The sequence below is a fragment of the Microcaecilia unicolor genome, chromosome 5 (assembly GCF_901765095.1).
Source record: "Microcaecilia unicolor chromosome 5, aMicUni1.1, whole genome shotgun sequence".
In the NCBI taxonomy this organism is placed as follows: domain Eukaryota; kingdom Metazoa; phylum Chordata; class Amphibia; order Gymnophiona; family Siphonopidae; genus Microcaecilia; species Microcaecilia unicolor.
Genome location: NC_044035.1, coordinates 226,563,799 through 226,590,779, shown reverse-complemented (window position 1 = coordinate 226,590,779; position 26,981 = coordinate 226,563,799). Strand labels below are relative to the sequence as shown.

The window sequence follows — 26,981 nt, the reverse complement described above, 5'->3', positions numbered from 1 at the left end:
TAGCTATTTCCAGTTAAGACGGTGTTTGTTCCTCGTGTCAGCTAGCCATCCTGCTAGCTCTTTCCAGTGAAGACGGTGTTTGTTCCTCGTGCCAGCTAGCCGTCCTGCTAGCTATTTCCAGTGAAGACTGTGTTTGTTCCTCGTGTCAACTAGCCGTCCTGCTAGCTATTTCCAGTGATGACTATGTTTGTTCCTCGGGCCAGCTAGCCATCCTGCTGGCTATTGCCAATAAAGACAGTGTCCGTTCCCCGTGCTCAGCTAGCCGCCCGGCTAAGCCACGCTCACCAAGGACTCTGTACCCACATCCAGCCAGGCCAGCCGTCACCCCGCGGTTCCAGCAGTCCTGCTGGCCGCCCGCAGCTGAGGGCTCAACCCTCGGTGAACGGCGGTCGCCGCGGGTGAAGATTCGGGGTGCTCGGTGATTTCCTGGCCCTAGTGGGGCTCGGGAAGACTCGAGAGCTCACCAACACCGGAGTGACATCAGAGCCGCGACACTTGCGCCCAGGACACGTGCTTAACTTTAGGTGTGGCCATTTGCACCATCTGAAATGTGGTGCAAATGTACACATCTAAGGGCCCTACTCACTAAGCTGTGCAATAGGTGCACTAGCATTTGTAGTGCGTGCCAAAAATTAGCACATGCTAACACTAGAGACACCCATATCCTAAAAATGCTAGCGCACCTTAGTAAACAGGGCCCTAAATTAGGCGCATACCCTCTCCTCTTATTCTATAACAATGCAAGTAAATGCTAGGAACACCCTTGTTTCACCTATGACCCTCCCATTTCTGCTCCTGTTTTTTTATTTGTGCTTAAATTTAGGCACTTAAGCTCCAATTAAATCTAATTAGTGCCAATTGCTTGTTAGAAAACCAATTCTTGGCACTAACTGGCTTGATATTCAATTAAATTGCACGCACAAATTGACCACACGCTCAAATTTCAGCAAGCAAATTTTGATAACTTTTATAGAATTAGGGCCATAGCTCGGCTGAAAATTGACTAAGAGAGGACTTATCTGTATAGCTGCCATCACTATACAGGTAAATCCTTTTTAAAATATTGGCCACCTTAAGAGCCATTCTATAACTGGGTGCCAACATTTAAGTGCCAGTTGTGTGCGTGAATGCTCAAAATACCTGTACTTTTGTGGGAAAGCGTACACTTATGTGTGTAAGTTTAAAGCAGTTTGTTTAATTTTTCAAATTCTATATGGGCCGACTTCAGAACTATTGATTAAACTGACTTCACTCATTATTAGACATTCTCTACATCTTTGAGCTCAATTGATTTTATGCCCACCTTCTTATAAAAATGCTAAGTTTTTAAAAATGGTAAATTCCATATTTTCAATATTTGGAATATCATGGTGGAATTCTCTTCCTTCTTATATTAAGACTGAATATAACTATGTTACTTTTAGGAAGAAGGTGAAAACCTTTTTATTTCCTAAAAATGTTAATAACTAATAGGAATTATTTTTGTTCTGTTTGTAATTTGAACTAATTTTGTACTTTATCATTTACTTTGTACATCGCATTGAACCCTGAAGCGGGGATACTAGTGGTCAACAAGTTAGTATTTGATTTAAGTGGCAGCAAAGCAGCTAAGGCCTAGAAGCAAAGGGGGCATTCACATGGGTGAAGCACGGGAGGGGAACGGGGGTGCTACTAATTGCAGTATTCTGCTAGTTACGGAAACTCTTGCTGCATTTAGGTACCTACAGTTACATCAAGTCTATGGCAGGTGTAACTGTGGGTGCCTAGGTTTTAGGCAGCTTAACACTAAGGTATGCTAGTATTAATAGAATCCGGGTGCCCAGATGCTGTTAAAGGAAAGACTCCCAACCATGTTGCATCGGTGTGCCTAGAAGGAGGCATTCACTTAGAGCAGGGGTGTCAGCCCTTGTCAGGTCAGGTTTTCAGGATTTCCCTTATGAATATGCATGAGATCTATTTGCATACAATGCAGTGCATGCAAATAGAACTCATGCATATTCATTGGGGGAAATCCTGAAAACCCAACTGGATTGCAACCCTCAAGGACCAAGGTTAGATAACCCTGACTTAGAGAATTATCCTCCTTAGGTTTTGAACAAAAATAATTCAAATTAAGAAAAATCAAAACAGGGTATCCCATTGGTTTTACTTTATGCTATGTAGAACTAATTGTTTCTATCTTGTAAACTGCGGCTATGTGTCATCTAGTGGTCATAACTTAAATTAATTTACAATTCCAAAAAATGGATAATCTACCTAGTTGGTGTCTGCAAGCTTAATCTGGTGTTACCTTTGTAGGTTTGTGGAAGGTAGGTGATGGAGAAGAGGAGCCACAGTTCTATAAATACCCCCAACCCACCAGCACGCCGACTTTTATGCAAGAAGGCTCTCGGTAGATGCGGATGTTTCTGGTTCCATATAAAGCTGATCAATTTGGCTTGTAAATTAGATAGAAAGGACCTTGAGAGGCGCAAAGGAAGCACTTGAAACAGATACAGTAACCTAGGAAGAACATCCATTTTAATGACTGCTATCCGCCCAAACCAAGAGAGACCAATAGAATTCCAACGGTCCAAATCACTATGAATCGCCGTCTGAATAGCCGGATAGTTAAGAGCAAATAACTCCGATAAATTCCAGGGGATCTACACTCCTAAATATCAAAGATCCTGAGATGACCATTTAAAAGCAAAGGATGTCCGCAGCGTTTCCATTAAACCTGAATGCACCCGAACTGCCATACCTATGGATTTGCTTGTATTAAGTTTATAACTAGACACCCCCGAGTATACCTCAATTTCCTTCATTAGGTTAGGAAGAGACACCAACGGACGTGTCAACGAAAGGAGAACGTTGTCAGCAAATAGCACAATCTTAAATTCCTCATCCCCCACAGTCACACCAGAAATATCCACATTTTCTCTGATAGCCGATGCCAACGGTTCCATAGCTAGAGCAAAGAGAACAGGCGATAACGGACACCCCTGCCTTGTTCCCCTTTCCAAAGAAAAAAACCTCGAGTAGCCCCCATTGATTTTAACACAAGCTTTAGGAGAAGTGTAGAATGCCTTAATCCACAATCTAAACACCGATCCCATTCCAAATTTTTCCAAGGCCTTGTCAAGAAACCCCCAATGGACCCTCTCAAAGGCCTTTTCAGCATCAAGGCCCAACAGGACCATAGGCAGGTTTCTCTTTTGCGAGACATAAAGTAAATCCAGAGTTCTTCTAATGTTATCCATAGCCTCTCTTCCCACCACAAACCCCACCTGATCCGGGTGAATCAGGCTAGGAAGCAGCTTAGCCAAGCAGTTGGCCAATACCTTCGCCAAAATTTTTACATCCGTATTTAAAATGGAAATCGGGCGATACGATGCACATTCAGTGATATCTTTATCAGGTTTCAGAATAACAGCCAACCAGGCCTCCATCATGGACTGAGGCAAACATGCACCTTCTCTCACCGAATTAATAACCAACGTCAAATATGGCGCCAATTCTCCAGCAAAAGCCTTAAAATATTTGGTGGTAAATCCGTCTAAACCCGGGGCCTTATTTGTCGGAAGCTTTTAATGACACCCAACACCTCATCCACAGTTACCGGGGCATCCAACTCCCCCCTCTGTTGCTCCGACAAGGCGTTTAAGTAGCGTTTAAGTAGCTATCTATATTCCTGACCTGTACAGTGGCATCTCCTTTGTATAACTTCTCATAGAACTGTGCAAACCTATCTCGGATACTAGTGGATTTCCGTAACTGAGCCCCTCCTCCATCCCGAACCCGCAGGATTTGCCTATCCGCTCTGAACTTTCTAAGCTTAGAAGCGAACAAACGCCCAGGCTTATTAGTACTTTCATAATGCACTTGACGCAGTCGATCGTGTACAAATTTCAGACTCTCATCGTGTAGAGCTGCTAATTCTAAACGAACTGCCTGAAGTTTCTGATAATGCGACGCCAAGCCCAAGGCCTTGTATTTATCTTCCAAAACTCCTAATCTCTCCATACAGTTAGCCAGACGGGACCTTTGAACCCGAGCTCGATGACTCGCACACTTGAAAATATCCTCTGGAAACAGCCTTAAACGCATCCCACACTACGGCCAAAGATGGTCCTGAGTCCAAATTAGTATCAAAATACTCTCTCAAGATGGGGACAAAGTTATGAACAATCTCTGGCTCTTGTAGTAAACAATTATTAAAAGTCCATCTCCGATCCTGGACCTCCTCCCTTAAATCAGGAAGAGTAGCCCAGACCGGAGCATGGTCCGAAATAGTAATATGTCCTATGAACGAGTCCCCACCTCCACCTGATAGAGTTTTGTCAATAAAAATATAATCCAACCGTGAGTGGGTCAAATGAGCCGGGGAATAAAAAGTGTAATCCCTCTCTCTTGGGTGCCCAAGTCTCCACACATTGCAAAGGTCTAGAGAGTCTGCCAGGCCTCCCAAAGCCCGAGACATTCTATAATCTGTTGAAGTTGGAGTAGCAGAGCGATCAAACTTTGGCTGCATAGTAGCATTAAAATCGCCAGCCACTATTAATTTACCCTGCACAAAAGTTTGCAGAGCTCGCCGAATACGATTAAAAAAAACATCTTGATGCTAATTTGGTGCATAAACACAGACCAAAGTATACTCCTCCTGTTCCAACATTACATGCAAAAAAATAAAACGACCTTCAGGGTCCCTCTTAACATGTAGAAGCTGCACCTGTAAGTCTTTATGAAACATAATAGCCGCTCCACGCACATCCGACGCAAAGTACACAATCGGATATTTAGTGGAGGATAGCAAGCCCTCATGTTTTCTCAAAAAAATGAGTTTCCTGCAAAAAAACTACATGTGGGCTTATCATACTCAATTCCTTGAGTAAAGAATGCCGTTTATATGGAGAATTTAAACCTTTAATATTATAGGTTAGTACCTTACATTCACCCATGAGTATAATTTTGTGCATACCAATTGCAGAGATGAAAGGCAGAAAACCACCCCCCACCCTCGGATGCAATTCCCCTCCCCCCCCCCCAAATCGCACCACCAAACAGAAGACAAAAGCCCTCTGAGTAGGAAAATCAGGATGTACCTGTAAGTCTCCACACACATGACAAACCCAGCTCACCTCCCCCAACTCCCTTCCCCTTAACACAGTGTGACTAAGTCACCCTTACCCTACCCCTTAAAGAGAATCCTAATTGCTGCATCCCCTATCATATCTTACATTTTTTTTTTTGTTACATTTGTACCCCGCGCTTTCCCACTCATGGCAGGCCCAATGCGGCTTACATGGGGCAATGGAGGGTTAAGTGACTTGCCCAGAGTCACAAGGAGCTGCCTGTGCCTGAAGTGGGAATTGAACTCAGTTCCTCAGTTCCCCAGGACCAAAGTCCACCACCCTAACCACTAGGCCACTCCTCCAATTACATATTCCACATTCTATCCCCCATTGCAAACAACTTCGTATTTTTATGGAGCCCAAGACATACCCCATCCACCCAACTCACATCCAAACCATCCACAACCCCTTACACAACCACCCAGCACTATCCCGTAACCCTTAACCTCCATCCTGTACCACAGCATTCAGCCAGTCATCCTAGTACTCCCACAAACACAAAACCATATCACAGGTCAGTCTGTTTGAGCCGGGGTTGGGAAGGACGCCCTTTCAGAGTTGGGCGGAGTTGGGATTGGAGATGTGGGGGCAGCTTTATGAAGAAGGTGAGATAATTCCTTATGAGAGGCTTATTGAAGATTTTTGGCTACGGTCACAGGATAGGTATGCTTATTTGCAACTGAAACATTTTTTGCAAATTTCACAGTATAGAGCCTGCTTGGTACGGGAGGTTGATTGCTTGGAAGAATTATGTGTTACATCAGGGAGTACCTGAGGGATGATCACCTCTTTATATGGGTATATGAGCCAGCGGCTTAAGCCTTATCTTTTGCATAGGAACAACTGGGAAAAGGAGTTGGACTTTATTTTTTCAGAGGCAACTTGGGCGTGGTTGGAGAAGGGGATACTGAAGTCGGCCTTATCTGTGGCAGTGAAAGAAAATGCGATTAAAGTCTTTTATCGCTGGTATTTGACTCCAGTAAGATTACAACATATGTTCCCTGTGGAGTCCGCACTTTGTTGGAGGGGATGTGGTGAACTAAATACTATGGGCCATATTTGGTGGCTGTGTCCTAAGGCGAGGGCATATTGGAAGGCTGTTCAGTCACGATTGCAGGTTTGGCTGGGAGTCCCAGTGCAATGGCATCCGGCTGTTTTTTTATTGGGACAGAGACCTGGGGGATGTACTGAGATGTAATTTTTATTAGTGCGGGAGGCCTTACAAGCAGCTCGCATACACATGGCAAGGTGCTGGAAGTCTCCTGGTGTTCCATTGCTGAGTGGGTGGGTGGCTAAGGTGAGGTATATATGTGAGATGGAACGTTTGACAGCGGTGAAAAAGAAGAAACTGCCTAGATGGGAACAGATTTGGGAACCGTTTGTTCACCATTGTCCTGTATGATTGGTTAGTGTAATTACCGTGTTCTTCTTTTGATCAGAACTGGATGAAAGGTGGGGGGGGGGGGGGGGTTGGGGTAGACGGGGGGGGAGTTATGAGGAGGGGGGGATGAAGGTGCACTGGGTGGATTTGTTTTGGGGTGGGTAGTTCAATGGGAGGGGGGAGTATAAAATTGGAAAAAATAAGAATATAGAATGATTTCATAGCTGCACTGAAATTGTACTTATGCGACTTACTGGGATGAGATCTATTGTATTTCTGCTGATGTATTTTTTATTATCTGAAAGTACTGTGTTTGAGAGTTTGAATCATTGTATTGGTATTCAATGCTCAATAAAGATTCTTATACATTAAAAAAAAATAATTAGGGGGTAGTGTGTAATTATTATTATTATTTTTTTAGGTGCACTGCTATCCATCCCCTTTTATGTGACTGTCATATGAATGAGTTGTGATCCTGTCCCATGAATTAGGCTGGTAAGCATCGCCTCCCACTCGGATGTGTCACTTGGTCATATGCATGTTGGAGTGTCTATTCAGCCAAAGGAGTGCCTGTTGATTAGCAGAGCTCCCGTTGTCTGTTTGACTTTTCTGATTGCAAGACTATCTTAGTTTAATACATATAAGCCAGAGAATATGACATGAATGTGTAGAGTGTTTGAGTATATCAATGATACCATAAGTGTATGCGAGTTTTGTATTGTGTTAAAGTTCCAGAGTGTCTACCTCAGTCTAAGGTATAATGAAAGTGCTGTGCAACAGCTGAGTAGGGAGAGTACTTGGTAATGTGGATAATTCTGATATGTCAGTACCATGCTATTTTATGTTCTACTAAAGGAAATGAACCATTGGAGAACTTTTATATTCATGTGTCCATGTTGAACTAGGATTACACATAATGAAAGGTATCAAAGAATGCTATGCATATCTCAGGAGTAAAGTCTTTTAATGGAACAAATAGTTATGTTCTGAAGTCATGCTTCATATTTGGTCTATCACTGTTGAAATATGTTAGAGACTTGGTATGCAGAATGGCTTCTTAAATTTTTCTTATACTTGACTATTTTTTGGGAAATTGTTAGATATGCCAAGCACCAAGTCCAACTTGGGTCACTGCACAAACACCAATGACAAAAATAGGCTTTGCTCTCCAATATAGTGAATTAAATATGTATATAATTGTCTTGTTATACAAAAAAAAACTGTTATAAATAAATATGCATTTTCAACAAATGCTTGATTTGTGGGGAAGGTTGGTGTAAGGCAGTCATGTCAAATACACAGCCTGCACAATCGTAGCTAAATTTAACATCTGGTTAATTACAGAATGCAAGTTTGGCTCCTAAGTAATTGTAATGGGGAGAATAGAGATAAATGAATGTGCAGCTGCCATAGTGGTCCATCATTAGTCATGAGTTTGATATTCCCCACTAGGACAAGCAGTAAGGCTCATTCCTCCCATGAACTTGTATTTTTAACAAGAGATTTTTTAGAAGTTATATATTCACCTTTTACAGCATAAGCAATGTGGTCTTTCCTTGACAGTGGTAAAGAGAGCCAGAGCTCCCCGTTGTAGGAAATGAATGAGGATGAAATGACATGTGTGGGGGGCAGCAGTGCAATGTCATGGAACCATCTACAACCAGTGCCCTGAATAATGAAGGGAACTCTCTCCTAGCTGTGCTGGAATTTCAAGTCACTTTAAGGGACCTCTGTGAACCAGGTGCTAACATTTCCTCATGTATTATGCAGGTAAATGTTAAGCATGATGGAATATATGCGTGAATGTGGAGGACTTGTAGCGCATCTGCATATCATAAGTACATAAGTAATGCCATACTGGGAAAGACCAAGGGTCCATCGAGCCCAGCATCCTGTCCACGACAGCGGCCAATCCAGGCCAAGGGCACCTGGCAAGCTTCCAAAACGTACAAACATTCTATACATGTTATTCCTGGAATTGTGGATGTTTCCCAAGTCCATTTAGTAGCGGTTTATGGACTTGTCCTTTAGGAAACCGTCCAACCCCTTTTTAAACTCTGCTAAGCTAACCGCCTTCACCACTTTCTCCGGCAACGAATTCCAGAGTTTAATTATACGTTGGGTGAAGAAATATTTTCTCCGATTTGTTTTAAATTTACTACACTGTAGTTTCATCGCATGCCCCCTATTCCTAGTATTTTTGGAAAGCGTGAACAGACGCTTCACATCCACCTGTTCCACTCCACTCATTATTTTATATACCTCTATCATGTCTCCCTTCTGCCGTCTCTTCTCCAAGCTGAATAGCCCTAGCCTCCTTAATCTTTCTTCATAGGGAAGTCGTCCCATCCCCGCTATCATTTTAGTCGCCCTTCGCTGCACCTTTTCCAATTCTACTATATCTTTCTTGAGATGCGGCGACCAGAATTGAACACAATACTCAAGGTGCGGTCGCACCATGGAGCGATACAACGGCACTATAACATCCTCACACCTGTTTTCCATACCTTTTCTAATAATACCCAACATTCTATTCACTTTCCTAGTCGCAGCAACACACTGAGCAGAAGGTTTCAGCGTATTATCGACAACGACACCCAGATCCCTTTCTTGGTCCGTAACTCCTAACGTGGAACCTTGCATGATGTAGCTATAATTCGGGTTCTTTTTCCCACATGCATCACCTTGCACTTGCTCACATTAAACGTCATCTGCCATTTAGCCGCCCAGTCTCCCAGTCTCGTAAGCTCCTCTTGTAATTTTTCACAATCCTGTCGCGATTTAACAACTTTGAATAACTTTGTGTCATCAGCAAATTTAATTACCTCGCTAGTTACTCCCATCTCTAAATCATTTATAAATATATTAAAAAGCAGCCTACTCCAAGGTGGCTCCCAGGTCCACCCTGATCCACCCAGGACCTCTGCTCCAGGTGCCCAGCGCTCCCTTCGGCTGCCTGCCAGGTGCTGTGGAGGACTTGCAGCCCATCTGCATATCTTCCCAGCCTACTCTGGGGTGACTCCCAGGTCCACCGTGAGCCACTGCTCCAGGTGCCTAGTGCTCCCTCCTACTGCCTGCTAGGTACTCTTGAGAACTTGCAGCCCATCTGCATATTCTCCAACCTTGATCCACCCAGGGCCTCCGCATCAGGTGCTCAGTGCTTCCTCCGGCTGCCTGCCAGGTGCTGTGGAGGACTTGCAGTCCATCTTCATATCCTCCCATGGTCGGACAGAGACCCCGACCGCACAGGAATAGATAACACGAAGAACCTCACCCAGAAGACCGTGATGAATTTAAGTACAAATCACCAAGGCACAATGACACCTCACAAAACAATTTACCAGACGCTCCGAATACTAACACTGCTCATCCTTACAATCAGGATCTCCACACTCATACATTGGGACGAACAGACGATCCCAATCCTCACACCTCAGCTGGCGTTCGAATGCCTTCACAGGGTTCAGACTAACACACACCATGAACAGCCTGACACCGCATGTGAATTCAAGCAGTTGGTAAACAAAGGAGGAAGCCAAAAATATAGCAATAAATCCAGGAAATGAATCCAAAAGCAGCTGATCAGATGGGGATTATATATTAATACATGACCAATGATAAACAAAGCAGAGATAATCAGAGACTGGATTGAAGGAGAAAAACTAGGCCTGGTCTTCATCACTGAAACATGGCTCCATTCCAAGGATGACCCAATCCTCAATGAAATATGCCCTTTGGGATATAAAATATTCCACTAGACTAGGGCACAGAAAAAGGGAGGAGGAATAGCAATACTATACAGATCCTTCTTGTAGATCGAAACTATTGCATAACTCATAACCCCACAACTGGAAATATCTGCCACCAAAATAACAGACAACTCACTCTTAGGCCATCTTTGTGCTGTTTTGATATATAGACCACTGGGAAATGGTCAGAATCTCAATCAGACTTCATGAACATTATCTCAAATGTCAGGATGTCCTACTCAAACTGTCGCATTCTCGAGGGCCTTGGCATGCTGTCAGGTCCTCGAGGCGGAACTGGGAATAGTGAGTCCTTGGACTCCTGCCGAGGAGCGGCAGAGGCAGGCAAGACCACCCTGGAGCGGAACACACGGAAGGGCCGGACTGGACCTCTGGATTGGGAGCAGGCAACTGGAGCTAGCAGAACAGGAACCTCTTCACCTGCACTTAGCCACCGTTCCGCTGGAGTTGAGCTCCAGCGTGCAGGCGGCCGGCAGGACTTGCAGGACAAAGTGGAACTGGAATCCAGAGGACCCGGCCCCGGGTCTAGGAAACACGAGGGAACAAACTATACTAGACTGCACTAAGCGCTGCACGCAGCCGCTAAGCCAGACACACCGGACAGACTAGACAGACAGAAGCTTATCAGGAGCAGGGACTAGGGCAGACATGCAAGCAGGGAAAAAGGGGAGACAGGGAATACCCACAGGGCAAACCCACTAGCTAGGTCGAGGCAGGTAACAGGATAAATCCCCCAGAAGATACACGCTAGCTAGACAGATACAGGAATCAGGATACATAAGCAGGGATCCGGATAAGCACATAGGATCTACAAGCAAGGTACAAAGTAGACACATGGGACAGAAGGTAGCTAGGCAGAGCGGAAAGCCAGATAACACTAGCTAGCCAAAACCAGGACTCAGGACAAACAAGCAAGGACCAGGATGTGCACTCAGGATATACAAAGTTCAGGATGTACACACCGAATATACAAGCAGGGAGTAGGGCAGGCTGCAAACACAGACGGGGAAACCCAGGCTGACCTGCAGAGGCTACCTCCACAGCGAAGGCAGAAGGACTAGCAGCCAGGATGTGCACACAGGATATACAAGGTTCAGGATGTGCACACAGAATATACAAGCAGGGAGTAGGGCAGGCTGCAAACACAGACGGGGAAACCAGGGCTGAATGGCAGACTCCAAACACAGACTAAAGGCAGAAGGACTAGCAGCCAGGATGTGCACACAGGATATACAAGGTTCAGGATGTGCACACAGAATATACAAGCAGGGAGTAGGGCAGGCTGCAAACACAGTCGGGGAAACCAGGGCTGAACGACAGGCTCCAAACACAGACTAAAGGCAGAAGGGCTAGCAGCCCACACAGAAGGGCAACCAGCAAACAGGTACTGGGAACAGAAGGGCACCAGCCCACACAGAAGAGCAAGCAGCCCACAGGTACTAAACAGAAGAGCAAGAAGCCCACACAGAAGACAGGCTTAGAAGCAGCGCAGCAACACACTGACTAACCTGTAGGCCTCTGGGCATGACACCAGACAATGACACCATGCGAAGGCCCTGACTACAAGCACAGGCCTTCCTTATAAAGGAACTCACTGATGAGTCACCACCAGCAGGACAGAAGCAGGAAGTTCCTTGCCTCCAAACAGAGGCTTGACACACAGAGGAAGTGAGCCCACAGGAAGGACAAGCAGGAGCCATCTTGGATACTGGCATAGAGGAGTCGGCAGCCATCTTGGAAGAGGCCTAGCCCACATAGGTGAGGTCCAGTAAGGCAATCAGCACACAGAGCCAGAGAGAAACTAAGACAGAGACAGACACAGAGACAGAGACAAGCAGAAGCCAGCACAGCCACTGACTCCCAGAAACAGGGTAAGTATGAGGGCGGTCACGGCCACAGACGTGACACAAACATCCTAGTTGTAGGAGACATCAACCTTCATCTAGACAACATGGCAGATGAAAACAACAAGGATTGCAGAGAATTCCTAACTATGTGGGACTTCCATATCCCACCCCCAGCTCCCAAAACACACATTAAAGGTCACACACTGAACCTCCTTACCTACAGGTTCAGCACCAATCAAGACCTTTACTTGAGAGACTACAAGTAGGAAGAAATACCTTGGTCAGATCACCACAGACTTCACCTAACATTAAACTGGAGGCAAACGATGACAAACATTAAAGGTCACACACTGAACCTCCTTACCTACAGGTTCAGCACCAATCAAGACCTTTACTTGAGAGATTACAAGTAGGAAGAAATACCTTGGTCAGATCACCACAGACTTCACCTAACATTAAACTGGAGGCAAACGATGACTCAACCCAAGAAAACACCAACACAATACATATCCCGAGGCAAAATCAATAGTGAGAAATTCTGGGATAGAATCCATTTGACACCAAACATATCCCAACAGAGGCCACTGAATTCCTCACAACCTAGGATGAAAAATGCAAATACATACTAGACATAATCACCCCTCTAAAGATGAAACAGCAATACAGAATAAAACCATGCCCCTGGTTCCACAAGGTGCTGAAAAAGCTAAAATGCCAATGCAGGAAGCTAAAGCAAAAATGGTAAATATGCAGACACGAAAAATCCAAACTTGCACGGAAAAAATGTCATCAAATGCTACAAGGTGGGTATAAGACACACAAAATGGAAATACTACAGAGAGGAGGTGGGAGCCAACTACAGAAATGTAAAGAACTTAAATAGGCTAGTGAACAACCTAACAGACACAAACTCTTTGACAACAAAAACTGAGGTGCTCCCATCTGTGATCGATTTAGTACAATACTTCGAAAAAAAGATTGTTGATCTAAGAAAGGGACTAATACAAGACATTAGAAATATAGAACTTTACATCAAAGAACTGGAAGAACAGCAAACAGGAATTGTAGCAGACAAAATTTGGACATTGTTTACTCCACCCACATTCGAAGCAGTCGCCCACTATGTGAAGAAGCATACCAGCGGCTACTGCATGTTAAATACCTGCTCCAACTACCTAATGAAAGTTGCCCCAGCACACTTTATAGCTCAAATTCACTCCCACATATCATTCATGCTAACCAACAGCCTATTCCCAACATAGAGACGTAGAATAGTACTTACACCAATCCCAAAGACTATACAAAAGAGCAGAAGCGAAGACTCAAACTACAGACCAATGGCCTCCATCCTACTCATGATCAAGATAATGGAAGGCCTGGGTGTTGAGTTAGTTCAATAGTCAACTAATGAACTTGAACTACCTCAACAACTTCTCCATACTTCATAAGTCCCAACTGGGATTTAGACCTCAGTTCAGTACAGAAACTGTATTTACGACCTTATTTGACAACTTCAAAAGTGAAATCAGCAAGGGCAAGAAAATCCTACTTCTACAATTTGACATGCCAAGCGTATTTGACATGGTCGGCCACCAAATGCTATTAAGAATGCTGGACAAACTCGGTATTGGAGGCAAGGTACTACAGTGGTTTAAAGGATTCCTAACATCAAGACCCTACCAGGTCAAATTGAACAACATATGTGGAGTACCGCAAGGTTCACCAATCTCACCCGCACTGTTCACATAATGATGATCTCACTAGTAATGATACTATCAAAGCATGGCTTCAACGCATTCATCTATGCTGATAATATATCCATATTCATCCCATTTAGTCAAGAAATGTCAGAAATAAACACCTTAATAACTTAAGGACTGAATATCTTGGAATCCTGGACCACAGCACTCAAACTCAAACTCAATAGAGACAAGACTCAATTCTTAGTGTGTTATGACTGGGGATGTGTGATCCCTTGTGCCCCGACTGAGCACGGCGAGGATGGAGTGCCACCGCACTTGGTCAGGCAGCCAGACAACCCCTAGCTTCACCTGCACTTAGCCACTGTCCTCCAGGAGTTGAGCCCCTGGGTTCAAGCGGCCAGCAGGACTTCCGGAACCGGCGGGGTTGCACGACCACTGACCAGACAGGTGGGCAAACAAACACAGTCCAGGAGCCCATAAAACAGCAGAGCAAAGAATAGTCATAGAACAGTCCAAGGTCAAGGCAGGCAGCAACACAACATGTAGTCCAGGAACAAACCAAGGTCTGGAACACTGGAACGCAGGAACCGAAGACAAAGAGCACCGGTGTGGCTCTCAAACATAATTGAGGCTGAAGCAACGAAGGACTGGAGGCAGGGCTTTAAATAGTGTAGGAATCAATCTCAAACATGTGCAGCTGATCCAAGATGGCTGCCCCCATCAGCAGAGATGCCCTGCGTCCAAATATGGGCTTCCTTCCTGAAGCTAACCAACTCCAAGATGGCTGCCACAAGCAGAGATGCCCATCTCAAGATGGCCGACCTATCCTGGAGAAACCCCATCCAAGACGGCCGGCTATCTTCGCCAGACCATGACTCGCCGGCGAATCGGCCGCGCAGGCCTGGAGCCAGGTGAGGAACGTAACATAGTGCTCACATCCAGTTACTGCTAGGAGGCCTTCTCCAGCATTACCCTTGATGAGGCCACCTACCCAATAGCAGATAATCTGAAAATCCTAGGAATCACACTAGACCGAAACCTGTCCTTTGAAGTACAAAGAATACCGTGATCAAAATAGTCCATACACTGTGGAAACTGAGGTGCATCAGAAGCTACTTTCTGGAAGTCTTCCAGATGCTTTTACAAACCTTAATCCTTGCATATATTTACTAATGTAACAGCATCTATGCCGGCTGCAGAGATTCAATTATAAAAAACTTCAACTGGCACAACACACCACCGCCCGACTGATCTTTGGAAAATCGCACTTTGAAAGAGCCAGCCAACTGCTGCACAGTGGCGTACCAAAGGGGGGCAGTGGGGGCGGTCTGCCCCGGGTGCACGCCACTGGGGGGTGCCGCGCGCCTCTTGGATGAGTCCGCTCGTTCCCTCCCTGCTGCTCCCTCTGAACAGGTTACTTCCTGTTCCGGGGTGGAGGGAGCAGAAGGGAGGGAATGAGCGGACTCAGCCAACAGGCGTGTGGCACCCCCCCCCAGCAGGTAAAAGTGCACCTGTGGGGGGAGGGTGTAATTTCACCAGTGGGGGGGGGGGGGGCTGCACTGCACCGGGGGGGGGGGGGGGGGGCGCATCGGCGATCCGTCCCGGGTGTCAGGCAGCCTAGGAACGCCACTGCTGCTGCAAGACTTGCATTGGCTCCCTGTGCAGGCAAGGATAACTTTCAAGCTCTGTACACTAGCATACAAAATCATCTGTGTTCTGGCTCTGGAATGCAACTGCCAGGGTGAAAGATACAAGATAGTTTACTGATCGGGCTTCATCTACCTATGTACTAAGAGCTGGAATTCACTCCCTAATGCACTGAGGAGCCTAGATACTTACCTGATCTTTCGTAAATGACTGAAGGCCCACTTCTTCAAAAAATCCTTCCACGAAGCTCCACTGTGAATTAGCTATGAATAGTCACCACTCTTACTCAACAACGTTCTCTCCATCCCTTCCACTAATAGATCCACCTCCCTACCCTGCCGCCTTTCCCCTGTCCTTCATATTTCCTCCTGCCTCACATCTCCCCCTTTCCCTCTTCAAGCCACTTCGATTCTATGTAATTCAGATTCCCTACCTTATTGTATTTTTTAGTTCCATGTAAGCCACATTGAAATGATGCTGGTTGGAAAATGTGGGTTAGAAATGCTGTTAATAAATAAATAAATGCTGATATTCTGCCTAAGTTCTATTCTGCAAACACCTGCTTAACTTCTATAGTGTGTTTTTGAAAGGAGGATGTGCACAGCGGTAGAGAATGGGAAGGTTCCCACTTACACATGTAACTTACAGTATTTACTGTACAATATGTGCAACCATGTTGCTATTAGGTGCTCATATGTATACCAGTTCTATGGCTGGCATAAATGTGGGCACATAAATGTTAGGCGTGTCAATACCAGGTTATGCTAGTATTTCTATAATGGATCCTGGGCATCTTGGGCTCTGTTACAGAATAGACTCCTGTCACATGGCCTTGGGGTGCCTTAATGGATGCGCCCAAATATGAAATTGCCCCCTTTATATACAAGGCTTCTCCTCCTAGAAGACCACCACCAATGGGCTCTCCAAAATATCAACAAAGTTCTTTTACATGAAACAAGAAACCAACTGAAGCCAGATGAACAGAATGCAAAAAGCCATTAGCAATTATACCCACTTCATTAAGTTTCATTTTGCAGAGTAGGCTCTTAGCTAAACACAATAGCAATTACAGGCAAACCAGCATGCTTATATTCTGATAAATGTGTAACCTCAACAGTCAGCCTCCTGACTCTTGGGCATCAGCCAGCGACATGAATTGATTTCGACTTTTAATGTACGGTCAGACTTGCCCAGTAAAACATTTTTACTTTTGCAAGCAAGATGTCAATCATGTATTGTATAAACTGAATACATAATAAGTACCTTAGATGTATGGTTACATTTCACTGCTGACTCATGAATCACAGGAACACTGTCCGTCACTCACAGTTAATTTCAATAAGATTATTAAGTAAAGTCCCTCATGCTCTGCAACAACCATGGAATAAACTAAAAATTTCTAAACCGTACAATACTGCAAAATACATCCACACATTGCTGTTTTTATAAAGGAAATAATTAGTACATACACAGAAAGAAAATATTTTTTTTACTAGATGTGCCTTAGAAACTGCAGGGCCAATATTCAATTATCATGACCACTGAATTAAATTAAACACCATGGGGTCAACATTCAAAGCTCCTGGATGTTTAAATCACTTGTTCAGGGCTAAGCGGTCGTATTCAGCAGCACTTAACTGGTTAGTACTGCTGAAAATGTCCGATTAGCACCCAACTGAAATCCAACTATTTTGGGGACGTTCTGGGGGCAGAGTCAGCACTTCGCTGGCAAATGTCGTTATACAGCTCTTAACTGGCCAAGATAAATGCATAAATAGGACTGATTTTTATGCGGTCCTATCTTTATGTGGTTCAACATAGCCGGTTATATGCTGAATATCACACTTAACTGGCTATGATTTTGCTTGCTCCTTAAACCTGGAAATTTAATGCTGGAGCCCGGAAATGGCCCAGCATTGAATTTCCAAATATGACACTGGCAGCTGAATATCGACCCCATATATTCAGCATCATTATCCATATCAGTAGTGGCACTCAATATATACATATTGGCTGGTGACCATGATGGCACTATCCATTTAGCAGTGGAATATTGCCATTAACCCCCAAATTCTATATAAGGTGTGGCGAGTGCCCAATTTATGCATGCAACTTAATTGAGTAACGAGCCAATCAGCACAGATAATTGGCCAACAACCAATTATCAGCATTAATTGGCAATAATTGGAATTTATGCGTGCATCTTTTAGGCCTGTTCTAAATTCTAACGTGTATAGCTGAAAAGAGGGCATGTCCATGGGAGGAGTGTGGGCATGTTGGGGCATTCCTCATATTTTCACAAATGGTTATAGAATTCGGGGAACTGCACCTAATTTAGGTGAAAGTATTTTCACCAGGTTTTCAGTGGTGTAAATGTCTGCTTCTAAATGTAGGCATGAGTGGAGGAGTGGCCTAGTGGTTAGGGTGGTGGACTTTGGTCCTGGGGAGCTGAGGAACTGAGTTCAATTCCCACTTCAGGCACAGGCAGCTCCTTGTGACTCTGGGCAAGTCACTTAACCCTCCATTGCCCCATGTAAGCTGCATTGAGCCTGGCATGAGTGGGAAAGTGCAAGGTACAAATGTAATAAAATAAATACCCTATTCTATAAACTGTGCCTAACTTTAGGCGTGGTTTATAGAATAGTGCTATGCACTGTTTTTGTATGTGCCTATTTTTTTAGATACCATTTACAGAATCTGGCCCTAAAAGGTTAGTTTGGGAGGGCTGCATCTGCCCTGCCCCTAACCTGGCCCACAATTATATGGATAGTGGAGGGCCGTTTAGTGATTTATTCATATAACCTTAAAAATATTATGCATTTACTAGCAGATGATAACTACATGATTTGCTTTGAATATTGCCCTACATGCTATTATATTAATGATAATCTAACATTAGTGACGCTTCTTTAAACGTTTCATGCCTGCTCTGAATTAGGCTGGTGGTATGCCTCGGTGGAAATTGTTTAAGTGATCTAAAGACTTGTTATTAACTCCAGAAGCAGGCTGTTTTTTTTTTTTTTGAAACGCTATTTTCCTATCCTGTTAGCATCATAGTAACATAGTAACATAGTAGATGACGGCAGAAAAAGACCTGCACGGTCCATCCAGTCTGCCCAACAGGATAAACTCATATGTGCTACTTTTTGTGTATACCCTACCTTGATTTGTACCTGTCCTCTTCAGGGCACAGACCAACACTATCCCCGTCTCCCAACCACCAGCCCCTCCTCCCACCACCGGCTCTGGCACAGACCGTATAAGTCTGCCCAGCACTATCCCCGCCTCCCAACCACCAGTCCCGCCTCCCACCACCGGCTCTGGCACAGACTGTATAAGTCTGCCCAGCACTATCCCTGCCTCCCAACCACCAGCCCCGCCTCCCACCACCGACTCTGCCACCAATCTCGGCTAAGCTATCAAGTGTAATTGGTGTTTTCAATGCTGAACATTGCAATGTCAGTTAAGTGATCACTTTCTCCATTTTTATTTCAAGTTTAGCTATAAGCCTTTGAAAGTTGGATTCTTGAATAAATTTGTATTGGTGATTTTAAGAATAATATTTCACTGGAGAGTTTGAAGTGACAAGTGATTTAAAATGCTGTGGATTTGGAATAGCTGTGCACTATAAGAGATCATTTGACCTGTTTAACATATGTATGTTGTCCACAATCTCTTTAAAAAAATTAATTTTCTTTAGTGATTCTTATTTTTTGTTTGTATAGAAGATCTTGTGGATATGGAAAACTTAGGGATAACATTTCTGGTCTGAAATAATGTTAGAAAATTGCTTTTAGTCTACATGAGAGAAATGTGCTGCTCTTAGCTTTTTCAACTGACCTCAGGAGGAGGCCAGATCAATGTGACCTGAACTGTTTATTTGTAGTTGAGGGGCCCTATGAAGAAAAGTAAACTTATTCAAGGCAAGGAGCAAGGGACAATTGTTTTCTTTTCCAGTATACATATTGTGGACACATCAGTAATTGTTCGCTTTCTTCTCTTATCAGTGGTTGAGAAAACATTACCTAAGACATGTTTTTCTGTCCTGAAACCATCTGTTTTTGGCTAATGGTCAAAATGTCTTTTCTTCTGTTATTTTGCTGACCTATTGAACTGAATGTTAGCTGACCACCTGATGTAAGTTTCTTTTATGTCTATATAATCTTGTATGCTCTTTCAGACAGACAAAAATCTCATGGGAGAAAAACTGACTTGAATGTCGGTAATCTGCCTCGTGAGCTTTCTTCTTGCTAGCAATTTATTCTCTGAATAAAGTAAATTTCAATGACCACTCTGCCTTGAAAATGTTAATGATGCAGCCAGAATACACGGTCTTCAAGAAGATTTTTTTTCTTTTTTTGCCACATTTGTACCTAATTCTTTTTTTTGCTATTTATCTTTAAATGTTATAGTACTACTGCTCTGGTGCTGGTGTGGAAAAGTTATAAAGTACACTGTTTCCAAAACCAGTCTTGGAGTACTCTCTAACCAGTATAATTTTCTTGATATCCACAATGCAAAGGAAGCATATCTATCACATGCATATTTATTGAAAAACAGATTGGCTAGTGGTAATCTAAGACTGACTTGAGAACAACAAAACATCATTATTTGTAAATTGAAACAAGGGTTTTTCTTAATGTAGATTTACACTTTTTTACAGCAAGACATCTTTTCTTTTTCAGTTCTTGAAATGAAAGGCATTGGCTAGCTTAACTCCCTTCTCTTAGTATTGCAAATGTCAGAACACCACCTCTAGGTTATCCTAACTCTCAATGAGACTTAGGCAGTATGTTTCCCAGTACCCTTCAGAAGCGATAAGATTGAAATATTCTGCAATATCTTTGCTCAGAAAACTATTAATTTGTGTACTCCACACACAACTCAAGGGAAATAGCCCCAAATTTTCTAGAACCCTTTAGACTTGCCTAATACTACAGTGGAAACAGAAGTGTGCCAAGGTCTCATCCAGCTCTACACATCCTACCGATGATAACCCACCCTTTATCTCTCTAAGCACTAGCTAACTACAGTGAGATTTGTCTAGTAGATAGTGATATCTATATGAATCCTTGTTATTTTCCCTATTATTGTTGGGTTTTTTTTTGTAGAATTAAATCTTACTTTTCTTATTCACTGTTTCCAGCTGTTTGTTAAAGTATTAAGTTTATTAGTTCTGTATCTGAGACTGGTTAGTGAGCCACAATATCTTTCTCTATTTGGTCTGTAGGTGAATTTCTAGAAAGATTGAAGGCCAAACAGTGAGATTTTTCAGATATGTAAAGACCTCTGACTCCCAGCCCCCTGTCTCTCTATTGTACAATCTAACACGTGTCTATTGATACTAACAGTGTCCACCACTGAAGTAAATAGAACTTGTTATAATTACAAGAAAGAGAGGAGACAGACTCAGAAGGGTTTCAGATTGTATGAGAAGAAGCAAATTTATTATTACAGGTTTCATCACTTACCAATATAAGCATACAATGGTTATTTCAAATCAGGCAATACAGCATAAAGTTGGTGCATCAATCAAAATACAGGCCTCAGGCTTGTTCTCATAGAGAGAGTAGTAATCTGGTCACAAGAACGAGAATGACCCTCAGTAATTAGAAGTAGGCCTGTTTCTTGTAAATGATAGATGAAGTAAGTGGTAATATCTAAATATGTCTGCTGATTATATGGAAATCCATTACTAATAAACAGAATAACAGATGGTTGAAAGAAGAAGTAGAAAATAGCATTTAAGGAACTAGCAAAAGGCGGAGTTAGTGATGTAAAATGACAAGTACTCAATAGATTTCAACGTAAGGATTAAACTATAAAAGTTGTAACCAAATCTATAGGAATCAGAGATGTAAGCCTGTTTATTCTGACATCAGATGCATGCACAGAAACTTGAACACACCATTCAGCAAGCACGGCAGCTGAAAAGAGGACTTCGGCTGTTGGGGGTTGGGTTCCCCCGTCAGCACAGGTACGTGACGGCGGCGGGGGAGGGTCGAGAGGGTCGTGGCAGGGGGTCAGTAACACGGAGGGGGGTGTTGAAATCGGAGGGAGGGGGAGTCTAACTCAGTGGGAGGGGCGTGAGGGGGCCTTGAATTGGAAGGGAGGGAGGGGGGGTTGGTGCGCCGAGGGGGGGGGGGCTTTGGTGATGCGCGATGTGGGGGGGGGCTCCTGCTGCTGATGTCGCAGCCAATCTGGTGTCTCCTTTCCAGTGACGTCAGCCTGGCTTCAGAGCTTAGCTCAGTAACTCCGAAGGAGCCACGGACACAGGCAGGCCCATTAGAACGTTGGAGATGAAAATTATTATAAAGGAAGTATTTATATACCGCCTAGACATAAGCAGTTTACAATTTCTTACAGGTACTGGCACTGCCCTAAATGGGCTCACAACTCAAAATGTACACAACTCATCATACACCATCATAAATACTGCATGGGGTCATTTTTGACCCCACTGGGCCCTCTAAGGTTAAGACCTTTCCTGAACTGCTGGTAGAAAGATTCCAAACATTAAAATGTGCTATGTTGTTCCAGTGGGCAGAATCAAAGTGGAGGAGTAGCCTAGCGGTTAGAGCAGCAGACTTTGATCCGGGGGAACTAGGTTCAATTCCCACTGCAGCTCCTTGTGACTCTAGGCAAGTCACTTAACCCTCCATTTCCCCAGGTACAAATAAGTACCTGTATATACTATGTAAACTGCTCTGAAAGTAGTTGCAAAAACCACAGAAAGGTGGTATATGTGGAGGGGCATAATCGAAAGGGATGCCCAAGTTGTCCTGGGGACGTCCTCATAGGATGGCCTCGTAAAGGGGCGGGGAAACCTGTATTATCGAAACAAGATGGGCGTCCATCTTTCGTTTCGATAATACGGTTGGGGATGCCCAAATCCTGAAATTTAGGTCGACCTTAGAGATGGTCGTCCTTAGATTTGGTCGTTTCTGATTCTCGGCGATAAAGGAAACCGAGGACGCCCATCTCAGAAACGACCAAATCCAAGCCATTTGGTCATGGGAGGAGCCAGCATTCGTAGTGCACTGGTTCCCCAACCGGGCACCCTAGGGGGCACTGCAGTAGACTTCAGAAATTGCTCCCAAGTACATAGCTCCCTTACCTCGTGTGCTGAGCCCCCCAACCCCCCCCCCCAAACCCACTACCCACAACTGTACCATAGCCCTTAGGGGTGAAGGGGGGCACCTAGACGTGGGTACAGTGGGTTTCTGGTGGGTTTTGAAGGGCTCACATTTACAACCACAAGTGTAAAAGGTAGGGAGGGGATGGGCCTGGGTCCACCTGCCTGAAGTGCACTGCACCCACTGCTCCAGGGACCTGGATACTGCTGCGAGGGACCTGAGCATGACATTTGAGGCTGGCATAGAGACTGGCACAAAATATTTTTAAAGTTTTTTATAGTGTGGGAGGGGGTTAGTGACCACTGGGGGAGTAAGGGGAGGTCATCCCCGATTCCCTCCGGTGGTCATCTGGTCAGTTCGGGCACCTTTTTGAGGCTTGGTCGTAAGAAAAAAAAAGAGAACATGTGAAGTCAGCCAAGTGCTCGTCAGGGACCCCCTTTTTTTTTCCATTATGGGTTCAGGATGCCCATGTGTTAGGCACGCCCAAGTCCTGCCTTCGCTACACCTCTGACACGCCCCTGGGAACTTTGGTCATCCCCGTGATGGAAAGCAGTTGGGGATGCCCAAAATCGGCTTTCGACTTTGCCGATTTGGGCGACCCTGTAAGAAGGACGCCCATCTCCCGATTTGTGTCGAAAGACGGGAGCCCTTCTCTTTCGAAAATAAGCCTGCAAGTCTCACCCAACCCCCGCCCCCAAACTACACTAAAAATTGAGTTATCAATAGTATCAAAGTGTATATATTAAAAAGGCAGTACTGTGAGAAGGTTTTACTGGAAGGAACGTAGTACTGTCAATGATGAATAGGGCACAATAAAAGGAGCTAAAGAAGAAGGAATATCAGAATGATAAATTTTATATACCAGAATTAATATTTTAAATGAGAAACTGGGAGCCAGTGTTCTTTCTTTAAGCAGGGATCCATTTTCTTGCTCCTTTAATCTATTTCATTGCTGTATTTTGAATAATTTGAAGGTGCCAAATATCAATCGACAAACCCTTTTAACAAGGAGTTGCATAACTGTAGAATGAATTAGTGCTGTCAATGCTTTATCAGAAAATAGATTTCACCGAACAAATCATGTGTAGTTTAAAGCAACATGTCTTGAAAATATAAGATATATATATAATTTAAATTATATTTCGTCATCCAAGATTATCTCTAGAATTTTTAAAGATGGTACCCATTTTATTGTGAATCCAGACATAAATATGGGTGAACTCAGAGTGCATGATTTTTGCCTGGTAAATATATAGCTTTTAGTTTTTTCTGGATTTAATTTTATTTTGTGATTAGACAACTGGGTTGCAATTATTCACGTATTCAATATCTATGTTCTTTTAATCATTACCACAATAAAAGTAATTCTATAATCCCTTATTTGTTCTGTTTGTAAACAGCATTGTGTATGTGTAGTAGCATTAAAGAAATGGATTAGTAGAAGTAAGGGTAGTAGGGAAACGTTTCCTCAAGTTCTGTTACTTACTGTGGGGTAAGGATGAGAGCAGAATATGGTGTACTTCCTTATGATACCATTCAACTTGAAAGGAGGAAGCCAAGACACATACACGGTGGAAGCAGAGGCAGCGGCAGCCTTCACACCACCAGTTGGGCCTGGAACTGAGTCAAGAGTATGTATAGTTATTACAGAGAACATAAATCAGAGAAAAATACAGCTTTGAAGGCAGATTTTAGATAGGACATGGAGAGGGGAATTCATATGTCTAAGACAGGACATGTAGAAGTTTCACATTATTTTACAAGATGCTCCAGGAAATGTGGAGACCCTTGTAAAACAAGGAGGATTACTAATTTTAGAAAGCTGGGGGGGGGGGGGGGGGGTGACATACTTCTCAACCACAAAGACGCAGCTTTCTAAAATCACCATTCCCTCACCAAATGGACCTAATCAGCAGTAGCCCCTTCCATGCACCGTCCTATCCCCCTATCCACGCATCAGCCTGCTCTGATTCAAATCCTGACAGTTTCCCCCTGCTACAACCAGCACCCCCAAGAGCAACCCCACTGCTGGTTCATACACCTGATGCTCCCTTCAATGGTAGCACCCTGTAAGGAATTCCACCCTCAAGGCAGCCCCCCCCCCCCAATATATGTGGCATGTGCCTACCACGTGATTTCCTCTTCTCATAGAAACTCCTCTCCCTTGGGCCAAATCCTCTTAAGAGGGACTATACCCCCCTGAATCACTGGGGGTTTCTAGGGTCTAGTGGGACAGGAGCAATGCCCACTTGCTCTCGCTAAAGTGCTCTTCCAGGCTGAAAATGGCCACCAAGACCTCTACTGAAAATACTGTGATATTACTTCTAGAGGTCAGATTGACCTCTAGCAGTAATATGATGGTATTACTGTTGGAGATCACAGTAGCCATTTCCAGCCCAGAGGAGCATCATATCAGGAGCAAGTGGGTATTGATCCTGCCCTACTAGACCCCAGGTACCCACGGCCCCAGGTACCTATGATAAGGCTGTGGATGGCATTGGGGGTGGAGGTTTCCTAAGGGGGTATGGTCCACAGGATGAGGGGATTGCTAGGGGAAGCAAACCATATAGTAGGCACATACCAACAAGTGAGGGAGGTGTGGAAGGGAGCATGCCTTCATGGGAATTCCTTTGGGGGTGCTACCCTAAATGAGGGGGGGGGGGGGCACGTTGAGTATGTGAGTCAGTGGGGTGGAAGAGGGATTTGCTATCAGGTGGGTACTATGGTTAGGGGTGGTCCTTGCAGCTAGGAGATTATTAGGGGGGCTGTCACAGATGAGCCTGGGGGCACTAGAGATTGCTGAGGCAAGAGTTGCTGGTGCTGGGAGACAGTGCTGTGGGGGACATACTACTTTTGAAGATAAGCATGTGAATTGGAAGGCAGAGAGGGTGATCATTGGGGGGGGGGGGGGGGGGGGGCATGTACAGTGGGGGAGAGTGGTTGGGAGTCCCAGACATAGGGATTTACTGCTGACCCTACAGCAGGCACTTTGCATGCCTTGGAGCAGGTGTAAATTCCAATGACTTGGTTTCCCAATAGAGACATATATTCCCTATGTGAAATAGGGACTGCATGTCTCTATTGTAGGCTCACCCATACCACCCCCTCTCCATGTTTTCCCACACCTCCTTGCTAACTGCATAAAATAAGCTTCCCCTCATGTAAATTGCCCCTATTCTTAAAATGGCATTTAAATTTCTGGGTCTCTCCAAATATTTAAATGCTGCTATTTACACAATAATGCAGCTTCAGATTACTAAAACATGGATTTTTGTGAGTGGGAGAAGGATTTAGAAAGAAGTTTGAGCCTTCTATTTTGGAAAAGGTTGTTATATCATCATGTATCCAATAGGGTCAGGTGGCAGGCCAAAACCTTGCCTCCCCCCATATTCAACTTCAGCCAAAAGGCGAAAAAGGGACTATTCCCAGCCTGCAATTCTAAAACCAGTGTGATCTTACGCTCGATCGTAGCCAAATGGTCAAGAAGCAATAACCAAACTCTGTTGTTTCATTGGTAACATGTTACATTCAGGTACAATAGGTATTTCCATGTCTCTAGACATCTCACAATCTAAGGCATTTATTTACTAAATTACAATATGGCAATGAACATTAATTGTCAATTAACACCATGTAACACAATAATCTTCACCCTAACATGCATTAACAATCATCAGTGAAGCATGCAAATGATTGCAAAGCAACTCACTATAATATGTGCACCCTCAGATCCACTCACTGATCCTTAATTTTTTTTTTTTGAAATATCAACATCTCCCCTCTCAACCCACTTCCTTGAACCCCAATACTTGTAGAATATTCAGGTTTTCGCAATCCAAATCTACCCCTACAATCCCCAGCACCTATCAGAGTATCCCTGATATGTGTGGGGGGAGAGGGTGGGGGTGGCAGGAGCAATCCATGGTGATTCCTGTCCCTGTAGGTCCCTCTTGAAAAATGGCACAGGCAGAGGGTACTCTTGAGCCATGGAGGAAGATGGCCACTTGATCTCTCTGCTCTATCACCTAGACCAGGGGTGGGCAACCCTTAACTGTATGAGTGAAATGGCTACATGGGTGCTTACAGCGCAAAAATTCTCTGTCTCCCTGGGCAAGCGTCAGTATCGAGATATATGGGGGAGGGCGCTCTCCTTTCTTTCACCACAGGGTCTTGATTCAGGGAATCCTGGATAAAGCAGGTAGGGATAATGCGTCCAAAAAGGGGGGGGGAGGGTAGGGGGGCAACTCTGGGGGCAGGGGAATTAAGGACACAAAAAGTTATGAAGTTCAGTACTACAGTGCTATTAGATGTATTTCAGTATGCTTTAATTTTGATGTTGGAATACTTTGTCTTGCAAATACTGTATAATGGTTTGTGGCTGACTTC

The 26,981-nt window shown here is 44.2% G+C and overlaps 1 protein-coding gene across 1 annotated transcript in view; it reads right to left on the bottom strand.

The window, feature by feature from the left end:
• The window catches only part of DSCAM (DS cell adhesion molecule), a 999,367-nt gene that overhangs the window by 264,974 nt on the left and 707,412 nt on the right, over positions 1 to 26,981 (bottom strand). Inside the window, 1 exon segment of the mRNA XM_030205023.1 lies at positions 24,082 to 24,215. Coding sequence (XP_030060883.1) covers positions 24,082 to 24,215 — 134 coding nt within the window.